This window comes from Plasmodium inui, assembly GCF_000524495.1.
Source record: "Plasmodium inui San Antonio 1 unplaced genomic scaffold supercont1.65, whole genome shotgun sequence".
Lineage (NCBI taxonomy): Eukaryota > Apicomplexa > Aconoidasida > Haemosporida > Plasmodiidae > Plasmodium > Plasmodium inui.
Window position 1 is genome coordinate 30,752 of NW_008481899.1, and position 15,361 is coordinate 46,112.

Sequence of the window (15,361 nt, forward strand, 5' to 3'; positions counted from 1 at the left end):
CCCAGATAACACGCCATGATCAGATTCAGAATGGGTGGAACTTACATTTTTATCTGAGTTTCTTCCTCTCATACATCCATCTTCATTTAACTCCGAGAAGTTCCTCTGCTGTATTTGGGCGCATTATCTCCTTTTCCAGGTGGGTTATGTCGTGCGACAAATTTTTTAAAAGAGTCTGGAACGACAGGTGTTGTACACATTAGTCATATGTATATTATTTATAGTTCATATGTAAAGACTGCTTTCTCCATATAAACATCCAAAAAAAAGGTACATTTGATCCAGGGTAAGAACAAAATAAGAAATTTCGAGATGCTTCGTATTATTTCTTCAAGAAATCTCTACTCCATATAGCTTCCTATTAGCAACATATAAGTGTTGACAACGAGAAGTGAAACTGAGCAGGAGCGAAAAAAGGATCTTCGGAAGTTAAGGCCATGTGGGGTCCCGTCCCCGGCTTCTGGGGCGGGAGAACGTGTTTCGTTCCTCCTTCTATTCCTAGGGGAGCATTCATCAGCCAAAGCGGAATTGGATTCGCTGAGAAAAGCCATAGTAGTTTAATTTAATTCCTGCGGTTCATATAAGTATACATAAAAAAGTGTTATTACGTGCGCGAATATTGTTCTAAATTTATAACTGAGGTGGGTTTTGTCATGTTATCATAAACTGCGTTAAAATACGTTGAAATATTTTAAACTACCTCCAAATACGGTGTAGTAGGTTTTAAACTGTTAAAATATGTAGTAAAGAGTACTTCTTAAATAAGTTTGACAAATCCAAAATTTTTAACAGAAGCAGAAGCACTTACATAAATAAATTAAGACATTATAGAATATATCTTTAGCCAAAATAATAAAAAAAAAAAAAACAGCAAGTCGAACAACTAAATATGAAATGGTTCCTCCCCTAGGGGGTAAACCCCGTGCCACATTTATATACCCATAGCCATTAAGAGAAAGGAAAGCAACAATGGCTCAACCAATTAAGAACGAAGGAAATATTAATCCTGTCAAAAAAAGGGACGTGAAAAGGGGAGAATCATTTTTTTTCATTTTTTAAAATTCTTTCTGTTCATTGGCCATTTTGATGAGTTCATGACTATGTGTGTATGCAGGCGACTTCTATGGACACTTAAACTGAGTTAACTAACCCAGGGCGAGATAAAAAAAAAGAAGACACACGAGTTACAGAAGTGTATTTATTTGCTGAACGCTACGTTTTTGTTGAGGCTTTCACATAAGGGCGTCTCCACAAAGTGGACATGCATCGCTATTTTTTAGAACTTTTTCTCTAGTTCCAAATGCATCCTATATGAATAACGTTAACATAAGAAATGGCTTTCTTTAGGTCAAGGGACCATCCGTGTCTGTTCGCAAAATATTATGCGGCCTATCTCTATTGTCACACCTGTATAGAAGTAAACATAAAGCATATTGGGAATCAGGTGTTCGGCATTACGGGAGGGACTCCATTACCAATGCACTGAAGCTACATCTCTGGCACGTAATGTAACGATGCTCCTTTCCCTTTCACCTGTTTAGAGCGAAACTCTTTTATTCGGCAGGGACGTCACAGACATCTGATTAAATCGTAGTAGCAAAAATGCTAACTCGAATAGCAGCATCAGAATGAAAAAAGAAAAAAAAAAGAATCTGAAGGTTTATTAATTTTTCTTGTATACATCATAATCCTATGTGGCTAAGATGTCGCAACTATGGCCACAGACAGATGGTGACTCAATTTAAAGTGTTTCCCTGTGCAGAGAACACAGTGCTTACACCCAATTAATCCTACAGCCACTGATTCTTTATTAACCCTCTTTAGCAGTCATTATGCATATAAATATGTATACGTGTTTTTTCTTTTATTCTACTACCTCTTCGAGGTTATACCAATTTGGAATCCTTTCACTTCTCCCCACAGGGGGAAGAGGATGATGAGGATAAACGTGAGGAAAGGCATGGACACATACCAGCATGGGAGGATAAAGGCATTAGAACAGAAGGAAATCCGCAAATTTCTTGGTCCGAATGGCAAATCCCATATGTGTTTACCAGCCGAGTAACATATGCGCCCCTCTCAGAGTGCCAGGAGAAAATAAGGTCGCAATAAACTGGACATTTAAAAGGATAACACGTGAGGATGAGTTAATCAATGCATAATTAAAAATAGTTCCACATTTTAAGAGACCCCTCCCAGTATGTTAATCAAAGGAATACATTTTCATTTAAATGAGGAGGCCCCTCATTTGTTAAACCCTTCTGTTCATTTTATCCCCGTTTTCTTACTAAAACTGAAATGTGATTATGGATGATGGCCACACTCATCTGCTAGAAGTGTCAGGACTTAGCAATTCCACTCGGTTACATAAATCTTTATTCGCAGAAGTATACTGAAAATTCATGTATACTTATATGAACATTTTGGCCCTTGTTTTTTTCTTCTTCTTTTGTGGCCCATGGTGGTACACCTCTGTCCTCACAAAGAAGCAGGACTTCGGGCTTTTCTCTTGCAATTAATACCATTCGTGAATGGAGGACGTGAAAAAATCCCGAAAATTGAAGCTTATCTTCATTGGGTCAGATATCACCACAATTGGAAACATTTCACCACATGTGTTATAATGCCCTCTCTCAAGGGAAATTAGCATTATTATCTCATTTGAACAGCACTCCGGATACATACAAATGGAAGGGCAGTCACAGGGAGAAGCCTTTGCTGGTGACGCCCTACCTAGATCGCAACAAGCGTTCTGAGTCATGAGCGCAGGCGTAGCCATCTCCCCAGTCAATACCTAAGCTAAAGGGAGATTTATCTTTGACGCCTTTCAATCACTCCTTCTGCTAGTAAGAAGTGCTAAGATTAAGAAAAAAATAAAATAATTGCCGTTCTGCGGAATTCTTATAGAACGGGATTTATATCTAATTACAACTCGCGAATTGTATAGCATGCAATAGAGCCCCGCGAAGAGGACCTCTCATTTTTTCCCATAACGAGACTGAATTCTAAATGCCTGAATTAGAAGGCGGGTTATCAAGGAAAAGGAATTTTTCTCTTTTCTAATTTTCCATATTTAAGACGCGTGTAGGATGTAAGCCATTTACAGTCATCTGACTCAACTGTGTATGATAAATTTGAATTCGTCATTTTCAAGTGAACAGACTGCGTCGAGAAAAAATTCATTTTTATTTTCAACTTAAATAATACACTAAATACTGGGCTACAGGGTGTTCTTCGACATCCCCTAATTTTGGTGTAACTCCATCTCCATTTCGCATTACTCCTTTTCCTACACCTCATTCAGAGAATGAACTCATTTTTCATACTGTATATAATAATAAAGGGAAACATGTTTGCGTAATCTCATCAATCTACCTCTCCAAATTTGTATTTAAATTTTTCGTCTTATCGTTCCTTCTTTACACCCGAGGGGGCGTAATTTGCACCCCTTGAAACCCTCAGTTAGCGTTTTCCATAATGAGGAGGTTCTCTATGTTTCCCTTTCTTCCGCTACCTCTCAGGCCGCTTCCAATTTTCTTCATGTAGCACCTGCTCTTTTTATGCGTTAATAAAAGGCAAATGTATTGATTTATGTTCACGTAACCACACCACAACGTGTATTACCCAGGTATAACGTTCAAGTGATAATCTTAGCGCATGTCTACTAATTTGGCCTGCTCTTAGACGCTCCATAATAAAGAGCAGTGGTTTTCATATACATATGCCCCTCATTGGACGCGAAATTGCTCCCGCGAGGTTAATTTCTCAGAAGAAATTAAAGTAATATGAATGCCATCACGGGGGTACGCACAACTTCACATCAACTTCGGGAACAGAAGGCGGGAAGAGATTTCCAACATCTTTCCTGTACTAACTGTTTGAAGATCACTCTTCCAGTTTTCCCTTTGCTCCCCCCTCTGGTAAGTACGAACCCTTATATATGTATGCTTACTTCCGGTCCTGCTAATTACTGCAAACCTGCTGCACATTCTATCTACGCCTATCACTCGGGCGATGGCACTAACTACCTTTACGGCAATATTTTTGCTTGCTTCCTCACTATATTCTACCATGGGACTCCTTTATCAGTCGCGCACTCTTCCCCCAATAAAGTTTCAAAACTAACAGAAGCAGCTAAGCTCAGAAGTCACGACCGACGCCATGGGAGTAGACGAAATTTAAGCGCGTCCATCGCAAGCTCAAAAAGATGCTTCACAAAGGATAGTACTGGAGCCTCTGAACCTCTCATTCCATCTGTTCGGTGATGGTAAAAGGTTACGCAACATATATCCTATCACCAGAATACATCACTTAATACGACTGTTTCCATTTCGCCACCATCTATATAGCGGTTTACAAAGCATGTCACGTATCTCCAGATATGAGTACTATACATATGTCTGTACTTTCCTGCTACTTCCACTGCAAATCATGAATACTAAATAAGAAACAGTGCTATTCAAATAGAGGCTTTATCAACACAACAATACCCTTAACATTAGGGTACATCTCGAAGAGACATACTCTTCCATAACAGACTACTTCGAATATAATAATATTCATTATGGCATATGCAGCAGCACATAATCGTGGCACTTAGTCTGATAACACTGGAGGTGATGAAGATATCAGAACTAATACGACGTTTACATAACAATACCATGGCAATCTCCGGATTCTTAACCATTGAGAATCCAGACACGTCAGTACTGTTTAGACAAAAATTCTTGAATATCCATGCACTTCACCTAAAAGTATTAAACATGAATCTGGGGGATGCATTAGCGTTAGAGACGCATACACAGGTGTTCTGCAAAGAAAGCTACCCCTGGGGGGGTTTCCACTCTTGATCTAACAAAACGATAAGCAGGTCAGTACTCTGCACATATGAGTAGTGAGAACACCTCAATAGGCTTCGTACAATAACACTCCAGGGGAATCCTTACCCTTGACGCAATTTTGCTGTCCAATTAACAGTTCTATCCAGGTAACATTGCTATTCACCTAATAGTACCCGATGGACATTATCAATTATAGAATAGTAATATACCAGGGATAAAGATACCATTTCCCACATGGGTATATAGTTCCTGTCTCCTAATGTTACCACATCCGTATTGTTATGATATTTACACTTCACATATTTGGGCATTTTCATAGATAGCCAGAAAAAGAGAATATCCTTATAATGACGCAACAAGGAAAAGGGAAGATAAGCACATCGGTAAATATGTTAAAGAGTACAGCATTCCAATAAAGAGGAATGACATAGAATACAACCTATGGAGAAGGTTGCAACCGAGAAATCTCTTCACAATGATGCGGCCTGAAGAAACCTTTAAACAATAAGCGAGGCGGAGGAACATCTTCAAACCGGCGTGGAAAACAAACATCCTGAAGATACCAGGAGGAGAAAGCATTTTCATAAAGAAAATAAAACACAAAAAAGTATCTTGACATTGCCTCAGAAGAAGGGCATCTTCATAGAGAAAACCAAACCCGGAAGGAGATCTTCAGAATGCCGCAAAAAAGGTACATCATCGTAGAAAATATGAAAAACAGAGAGAAATCTTTACGATGCCGTGAGAGGCAGCAGCCTCCATATGAATGAAATGACACACAACAATATATTCATGCTGTCGCCGTGAAATAACATCATAAACAATGCCGCGTAGAAGAAGTATCTTCCTAAAGGGGAGGGACTCATAGAAGTTTTTTTTCGCGCTAACATCGTAAAAGGAAGTGACATCTTTATAAAGAAGCCAGGAAAAGAAAATATGATAAATATAAAGCCATAAGAAGAATCTTGGTAAGAAGAATGCCAACCCAACGAAAATTCTCATGACATGGCAAGAGGAACCTCATCAGGGCCCCCGAACAGAAAACTATCGTCAGAGAACAAATGGAGTACAAACAACAATTCTGATAGTGACAGGGCAAAGGAAGCCATCTCTATAAGAATGGAAAGCGAAAGAATACATTAGGAGTACCAAGCGGTAAAATGAATCTTGGTAAAACACATGCCCCACAAGGGAAGATAAACCTCCCAATGGCGCACCATAGAAGGAAAGGACTTCATAAAAATGGAACAGGAAATATTATCCTAAACCAAATACCACCCAAAGAAACATCTTTATATTGACGCAACAAGGAGGCTGTAGCTATGGAAAAATGTAGCAAAGACGAGCATTATTATAGTGCCATGCCAAATATAAGCAACGTTAAAAAAATGCCACACAGAGGAAAAGCATCAAAGTGACGTGATACGAGAACAGCACAATGACCCAGGGGAAGGTCATCATATAAATCGAGGGAAAAAAAGCAACATCATGAAGAAACTACACAAAAAAAATCGTGATAAAGATGCAGAAGATAAAGGCATCTTAATAAAGATGCCAGGGAAAGCAGTATCGTCATAAGGATGCTGCGAGAAATGGCATCATAATCGAACCCTAGCAAAAGATTCCGTCAGAGGAATGTCGCACAGAGGTGTATTCTCATGAAAAAATTAAATAGAGAAATATATATAATGAGGCGAAAGGAAATAGCACGTGTGCGACGGATATAACAGATGAGAGGCCCTCGCCAAGAATTGATCAGCAAGGAGGGGCCTGCGCTAAAAATTACGCTACATGACACGACATTTGCAAAATGAGACCAACTGAACACGCCTATATAAGAAAGAGTCCCCATGAGAAGATACTCTCATAAGAGTGCAGAAACATGATGAAGCACACTCATGGGGATGATACGACACCAAAGCGCATCAACGGACACTATGCAACTTGACGACTCATACGCGAAAGAGTTCGGATATGAATTAACACACTTATAAAAGTGCAGAAACATGAGAAAGGATACACAGGCAAAATGCAATATGGGAGGGGATACTGGTGAGAATATGAACACATCAAAGAAGACACTCACAAAAGGGATGGGGCATGAGAAGACATTAGCAAAGATAATGTAACTATAAAACAAGCCATATAGACACGTGTGTCCACCATTTTATGTTCTGTCAATTGGATCCGCATATTCTTATCTTAATGCACTCAGACGGATCTTTACAAATACGCATGAACACATCTAAACGCTATAACAGTTTTCTCAATCGTATGCAACATGCAATTAAAGGCGAAATTGTAATTAAAAATTCTATTATAGGAGTTCAAATTCAATAATATATTACTCCCTTTATATATGCATAGGTAAAACACGTCATGAGAAACCATGTAATTTTAAGGAGCACATTTTTATGGCAAATGAATAATTCTCTAATCTGAATCTGGATATAATTGTCACTATGTTTTCCTTCTGAGTAAAAATGTGTACGACCAATACTATTTTGTCCTTCCCTGGGTTGTCCCTTTGGGAAGGCTCCCTTCTTTGTATGACGCCTGATTACCTTCATAGTTCATCAAGTTAACTCTTTTTATTTCTATGGCAGATGAACTAATCGCATATATAAAAGGGAAGAAAGCTACATATATACATGTATATCCATGTGTATATATATGTTGCATGATAAGGTGTAAAAAGCTCAAAAACACATAAGCTGTTATCCATAGATGATAGCAATGAATAGAGGTATGATAATTACGTGTATTCCTTGAGCCAATATGTTTCTTATGTCTCTAGAAATTCATGCACCCTCAGTTCACACCGATAATGTGAATTCCCTTAGAGCTTCCAAAGGAAGAATGCTGTATATTCTTCCTTAATTTACTATAATTAACGATATGCAAAATGGGAAACGTCGTTATACTTACACATATCTGTTATTCCTAGTGTTTATCCATGACTCAATACTGCAGTGTTTCCACCCTCTTCATGATAGATTCTTTGTAATATATTTTATTACTACTGTCACAGTTTCACCAGAACAGGGAAGAAAACAGTAAATAGCATCGCTTTTATACGGTCTTAAAAGTGGCTAACCATGGGGAATGAATAACATTTCATATAAAACAGGTTTTTTCTACGGCGACAATTGATTCTTTATGTAATTCTCAATTAATTCAAAATCTATCACAATCTAAATTTATGTAACTGCTTCAAGTCATTCCTTCTTGAAGTACGTAGAAAATTAAAATGTTCTTATTTTGTTCATTTCTTGAACTGTTCCTGTAATTGATTATTAGATATTCAGAAGCAATGCTTAGTCGAAAAAATAAAATTTAAGATCGGAACATATTTATTATTCGTTATAAGAAAAAATAACAAAACAGAAGAGCAATATGTTTAATAATTAATTATATCGCAGAAAAAAAATAGTGCTCCTAAAACTTCTAGTAAGTTAATATACTTCTATAAATAGATTAGTACGTAACAGTACTCTTAAAATATAAGTAGTCGCACCGCCAAAAAAAAGAAAAAGAAGAGATTCTGAACAGTCCATTTTAAGCCTGGTTAGTACATAAGAAAAATAACATACTTCAGTATTTATCGCATCTACGAAAATTTTCTACTTGACTTCTTCATGTTATCTCTGTAGGAAATATAGTGACAGGTGTGTCTTCATTGTAAAACAGATAATAGAGAAGGATAGTTACACTTGTATGTCAATTTATGGCAGACATTCTTACAATAAGAAAAAAATAAGACTCCTTCAACATATAACCCGATCTTTTAAGCATTATATTGTTTGTCTATTTTAAGCATCTTCGCAGCTGTAGGGGTCCAGCGAAATATATTTCTAGGTAATGCGAAATCGTGGAGTTAATAAGTTTTATCTGATTTTTCACATATATTGTATAGCGTCTTGCACATGTGTAACGTACGCATAGAGGGGAATCTTCTACAACAGTCATTCCATCAGGAATAACTGCGAAAGGCCTTGTTCAGAAAATATCTTAACCATTCTGACTTCTCTCTTCTTAGTAATGAATTCCTCTTATTTTATTGCATGACTATTGATACTGTCCTCACCATATCATCGTCAGAAGACCTCGATATCATTATTCATGTGTTTCCTCATAGGTGTCTGCAAATTTCATAGGGCTAAAATAAATGTGAGAACCTCGGGAACGCATTATAAAATTGCAATATTTCATTATTTTCCTATCCAAAAGAAACGCTTAAGATATAAATTACGTAATACAAAAGCATCGCAGAAACCGTAATCACCATAAGGAGAGAGTGCTATCATAATAATAAATATTACATGAAAAATTATTTCTATACACATATGCGACAGTATATATGCATACAATTATAAAAATCCATATGTTGCCTAAATAGCTAGGTCGTCCACTACGTGGTAAGTCCTGATGGTAGTGCACCACAACTGTGACAATATATACTTAGAGCTCTTACAACAGAAAACAAAAGAAAAGTACTTCAAGAAACAGTTGCAATGAATCAAATAATTTAAATAATACGTAGCTATACAGTACAGAATTTCAGAAATATACTTGAGGATATTTTTCCTTGTTTGTGTTAATTATTTCTCTCCTTTAGTTCATAAAGGATGATGAGAAGTGGCTATACAAAATGTTTAGCATATAACTCTCAATCATACATCTATTTATGTACTATATAGTATAAAATAAAAACGTGCATATAAAGGGAGGTATCCGATACAACTACTATTAGGGGCACACCAATTCTAGCGGCGGTAATGAATACAGAATTCGGTTCAGATAATTACATAATATTATTTCACTCTTACAACATTTTAATAGTTGATAATATATTCACGCAGTCCTATAATACTCATAATTAACGCTACATCACCTAGGCTATTCTTAGGTTTGATAGATTACGATGAACTCACTAATATAATGACATGCATTACAACACATCATATCATCTTCTAAATACTTTTAATAAAAAACACATCAGGGAACATATTGAACTGTGTGCATTTTATATATTATTGGGTAATCAAATCATACAATATGGATGTAGGAGCTGCGTAAATAAATAAATTCAGTGCGAAAATATACTACCTCGCGCACACGACGCAAATAATGGGCAACGGGTTGAAAATAAATAATTAATTACTAATATCGCAACATTACAAAATATACGTGAACTGTATTTAACGGAATATATAATTTCAATGGGAGAAAATAAAACTTACATTTATTTAAAAACGCAATTTTTAATTTACTGCCCACTGCATCAAAGAAAAAAATGCCCTACGCGCAGAATAAAATGTAAAAGCGACGAATAATTTTTAGTAAAAATTGATTTAAAGAAATTTTTCCTTGCAATTCATTCCATTTATATGAAAACATTACTATAAAATGGTTTTCAACTACTATTTTTCCGGGTGAAACCTAATTGTTCCTCTTCCTAAATAGCTAGAATTACACTGGATTTATATTATTTATTCATATTATTCACACCGAACAGCAAATTTTTGGAGTACAGACAGCTATTTTGTGCAATTACACACGCAAATAAAATATATCATTCATTTAAATTTTTATGATAATAACCACTAATTATTGAGCTCACACATGTTCGCCCCGTAGTCCACTTTCTCTTCTCCTGAAATAACAATCTTTACGAAAAGGAAAAAAAATAATTAAGTCTGCACTACATAGCATACAGAAACCAGTCCATTATCATCATTCATAAGAATTATTTACATATCCTTTTATAAAACCATTACACCCAAATGAAGTGCAAAGAATTTTCACCCTCAGCGCATGATGTGCATTAAAGAATTTCACATTAAGTGCGTTTTTTTTTGTTTATAAATTCCCCTTCATATGTGAAATAATACCAGAAGAAGAGTTTATTGCACGAATAAATCATTCTATGCATAACCATAATTATAAAATAGATTTATACTGAGGAGGAGGAAAAGTATTTATTCATAATAAGCAAATAATACCATAGTTCAGCATGGATAGAGCATAAATTGTGGGACGCCTTATCCGGTAATGTATTAATTGCACCAATGACTCTCAGGCCAGAAAATAATAAATAGCAATAACTTTTCATTCGTTGCAATCAAATCAATAGTACTCCTTAGGGCAAAGAAGAAAATAATAATAATAATAGCATACAGTATAGGTTAATTTACGGTACATTAAAGGAATCTCCCCTAACTTAAGAAGTAGCAGTTAATGCATAATAGGGAAAGAAACAGGAAACCAAATCAAAATTAATTCGGTATCCTTAACGCTAAATGTATAATAGACCCCCTTCAAGATTGGGGCGGCATTAAGTACAGGTGTCCTCTGTCATCTCAGCACACACGCAGTATATTCCCAATGAATAACAGGGGAAAAAAAAGGGTAAATAATTCATCAGGAAAATATTCTTTGTACTTAGGGAAACATATTTAAAATGAATTATAAAAAAGTAAAAGTATGAAAGAACAAATAAGAAACAAATGCACATTCTTCTTATTTTCTGTGCACCTGAAACATTACATTTATCCCGGTGGATCTACTGTAATAAAACAATTAATTATAAATTGCGTAAGCATTTATTAATATTTCGGATTTTACCTATGCACGAAAAAATATCTGACAAAAGAATTATATAGAGTGTAACACAGTTCACGATCATTACATGATATCATGTTACAGCTGATTTTTTCCATTACTGAATAGAGAGTACATAGAATTAGAAAGTCACCCAATAAATGTATACGTACCATAGTAAATGCCATATATACTTATCATAAGGAGGAGCATAAGAGAAAGATATCTCTTATGCGCAGTATTACGGTCACTGCTGTGTCTAATGATCTATTTAGGATTTGGAAGAATATAGACACCTACAATGTACCAGGAATTTCCTTTACGAACAACCTCTTATTCAGGTTGAGACGTGTTTTCAAGTTATACAGTTATCGATAAAATTTGGAAAGCTCTTTTCTCACAGCATTGGTGTATCTCTCTGAACAATTGCAGAACAGCATATTTTGTTTTCATAGATCCCAGGTATATGTTGTTACTCAGATCGAAATTTCTTCTCAATGTTTCACCTGCTCATATGGTCTCATCATCATATTTGTCCTTCTTTTTTTAATCGTAATTATCTTTTATTTTACCCTGTATTATAGCTCAGGATTTCTGCTGGAAATCACTTGCTAATGGAGGCTTATTTATTAAATTCAGCGTACGAACTCCTCTTTCGTGACTTCCATGGGATTCATGATCCTCACAGTAGAAATGATGAAGGTATATTTATTATTTATTATGCTACTTCTTTACATGTTAAGGGAATTTTATTGTTAAGAGTGTACCCAAGGGGAATTGGAAAGAAAAAATTAATATCTTCTATTATACCCACGTCATCGTAACGACAGTGCGCCGTTATTGAAAAGGATCTATATGGCATTGCTCATGGTACGGAACAGCTCAAATTTACAATTTATCTTTTTTTTTCGTAATGATTCCATGAGTAGGACAAGAATATTTTATATGTCTTTTACGCCAATCATGAGTAAAATTCATTACGTAATTCTTATTTCTATAAATTTATCATTTCTTATGCTTCATATTTCTAGCGTTTATAAATTATTATGTACAAATAAAAATAAATCCCTTCGAAATGTAAGAATTAAACAAACAGAAAAATAACAAATGAATTAATTCTCTATATCTTATATGATAACGTGAATTATCCATCGCTAAAATTTTTCCTTTATAATTTCAGCAGATATTGATAATTTCGTATTAATTAATTTCTTACTATGGTACGAATAAGTGTACTGCTTTGCTCTTCTTTTTTAATATAAGTGAAAAGGAAATTTGTGATATTAAACTAACTTCTCAGAATAATATCATTAAGAATAACTATAAATAATTATATTCCTTCCATGAGCAATAAACAATTATGTTCTGATGAGCAGAACCGTGTAATATTGCGCGTGTATACAGAAGTTTACATAATTATCTGGTCTGTCGCCTCCAAATGATCCACACAAAGGTATCATTGCCGTCAGTGAAAGATGAGCGCATCCCACCCCTTGCTAATAAATATCTGTCATCTCTAAAATGAGACATCTATAGGTTTCCCTTGTCATTAATAATAACTGCATATATATTTCATGGCGCATTCTAAGTATATGTTGTTTTTTATCGCTATAAAATGAGCGTAAATAGGGGCGCGATCCCCTCTACACTGTTAATATATACTAAGCCAATGTTATCTTATTCTACTTGATAAGGGGAAAATTAGGGGGTTCCCTCTCTTATTTAATTTTATATGTCCATAAATTTTGTACGTATGAGCGTGTAGGGGAGGATGGAAATTATTTTGTTCTAATGAAAATTTAAGAGCAGGAAGAGTGGAACTTCCCCGATAGTAAATTCTTCACCGCGAAACCTATGTACACATAGATTTCTATGTAATTAATAAGTCAGGTACATAAAAAAGGAAAGGAATATCGAACTCTTTGCTGTAGGGAGGTATATAAAAGAGAACTGGAAGAATTAATTTTCCTTGACAAAATAATCTCGTATATGCAATAATGATAGAGCATGAATTTCTACAGTCTATGAAGAAGAATTCTGTGCGATAGAAAAGTTATCTGCACTATTATCCTACTTGGATGTCGTGAGATTTATGCAAGAAACCATTATCCCAATTGTGGAACTTTGACTTCCGTATTTATCACTTACTTAACCACTACAAGGGGCCACCTATGATAAAGAATCACATCTCTGATAAAACGATGAAAAATAAGTGTTACATTTTCTACTGTATAGCACTCTTATATGGCTCCTGTGGAAATATCCTCACCTCTCCCCCTGTTAATATAGTTATTCTATTACACTCTAAAATGAGCAGTTCAATATGTTGTTAAAGAATAGCTCCTGAAATGAATTCTATGTTTGTTCTAAGGTGTTCTCATAAAACAGAGTTATTCCTTCCTCCTTTGTTAAAGGGAAAGTAGTTCTACACTTCTCAATTTATAAACTTCATTTTTCAGAATCACGAAGAGGTAATCGTCTCTCAACTGATGGACACGGGCTACGATCAAATATTTGATTCCCCCCACACTACTTATTCAGTTATACCCATTCCTATGCTTCATATCTGATATTATTCGGTCACTGTCCCCCGACGTCTATAAACTCATCTTGTGGACAGTGTGAAACAACGGAGGAAGGTGCGAAAACATAAGAGGAAATAAACTAACACATTGAAGTCAGATACAAATGGTCTGGAAGCCAATGAGAGAGTTCGTCTATTAACAGAATGCACAAACAAGCTGTATAATTTGGCGCCAAATAATATACAAATTAGAAATTATTTTTCCTATCGCGTAATTCTTCCAAAAAAGCCCATCTTATTCTATACCAAGGATGAGACACCTCTGTGGGCAGAAAGGGAGGCGATAATAGTGTTTATAGTATTCTATGAGTTTATTACTACCGACTAAGAGAGGTGGCCCTTCACGAATGACATTAACGGAGAGTACAAGAATCACCTGTTCAATATTATGATAAAGTCGTATACGTCAACCGATCAGGATGCATGAAGTGTAAATCTCTGAGGAAGAAATTTTACCAGCCTTCTCAGGCTGAAATAGAAGTTCACTTATAGCCCCGGAAGCCCAGTTCGGATGGCATCTGTGGTGAAATATACTAAACATTTTTCCGGTTATAGACTATTTTCCTCATTGAACCAAAATGACTGTTTCCTCAGGAGTGAATGATTGAAGACGCCGATACGGATTATCATGAGAGAAGAATTTGGTGTGGGTGATACATGGCTGGATTGTGCCATTTCTTGTGCTACTCTCCTTATGGAAGGATTATATATGATATGATCTAAAATGATTTCCCCCTTGAAGGATGTCTCCTATGACTTATGGCGTCATACAATTATGCGGTCCTTAACTGGTCTGAATTAGAAAATGCAATGTCTCATTATTAAGATCAGCAGAATAATATTTGGAGAAGAAAAGGAAGATTACTATTGAATGCACGCGTTCGATATAGATAAATACAAATGGATTAAGATGAATAAGAATAAATAGGAATAAATAGAAATAGATAGAAATTAATCAAAATGAATAAAAATAAATCCAACTATATGAAGATTCTCCTTTCATTATGTTATTTGCGTAAATTACACATTCTTCACGGGGCGGCTTCTATTCCAAAAAGCTCGTCAATGGGAAAATATTTTTGGCATTATCACCGATGGATTAAATCATTATTCCTACTTGAATCTATTGAAAAAATATATCTTCTATTCTCTATTTTTTTTCCCTTCTTCCTGGTTAATTCCTTTTATATTATTCAACCCATATGCTACGATAAGCAGGGACTAAGTCAATAGAAATATACTGCCTAATTAAAATCCCAAGACGGTGAAAGTTCCGTATAGCATGTTTATATGAAGTTACACATCCCCCAATAATCAGAAAATAAAATCTATG

General features: G+C 35.5%; 1 protein-coding gene across 1 annotated transcript; it reads left to right on the forward strand.

Annotated features, from left to right (window-relative positions):
• Positions 1 to 4,661: 4,661 nt before the first annotated feature.
• On the forward strand, positions 4,662 to 5,349 carry C922_05395 (hypothetical protein; the record flags this gene model as incomplete). Its single annotated transcript, XM_008820966.1, has 2 exons — positions 4,662 to 4,805; positions 5,161 to 5,349. 2 exons carry the CDS (start codon positions 4,662 to 4,664, stop codon positions 5,347 to 5,349), a joined length of 333 nt encoding a protein of 110 aa, XP_008819188.1.
• Between the last annotated feature and the right edge of the window lie 10,012 nt (positions 5,350 to 15,361).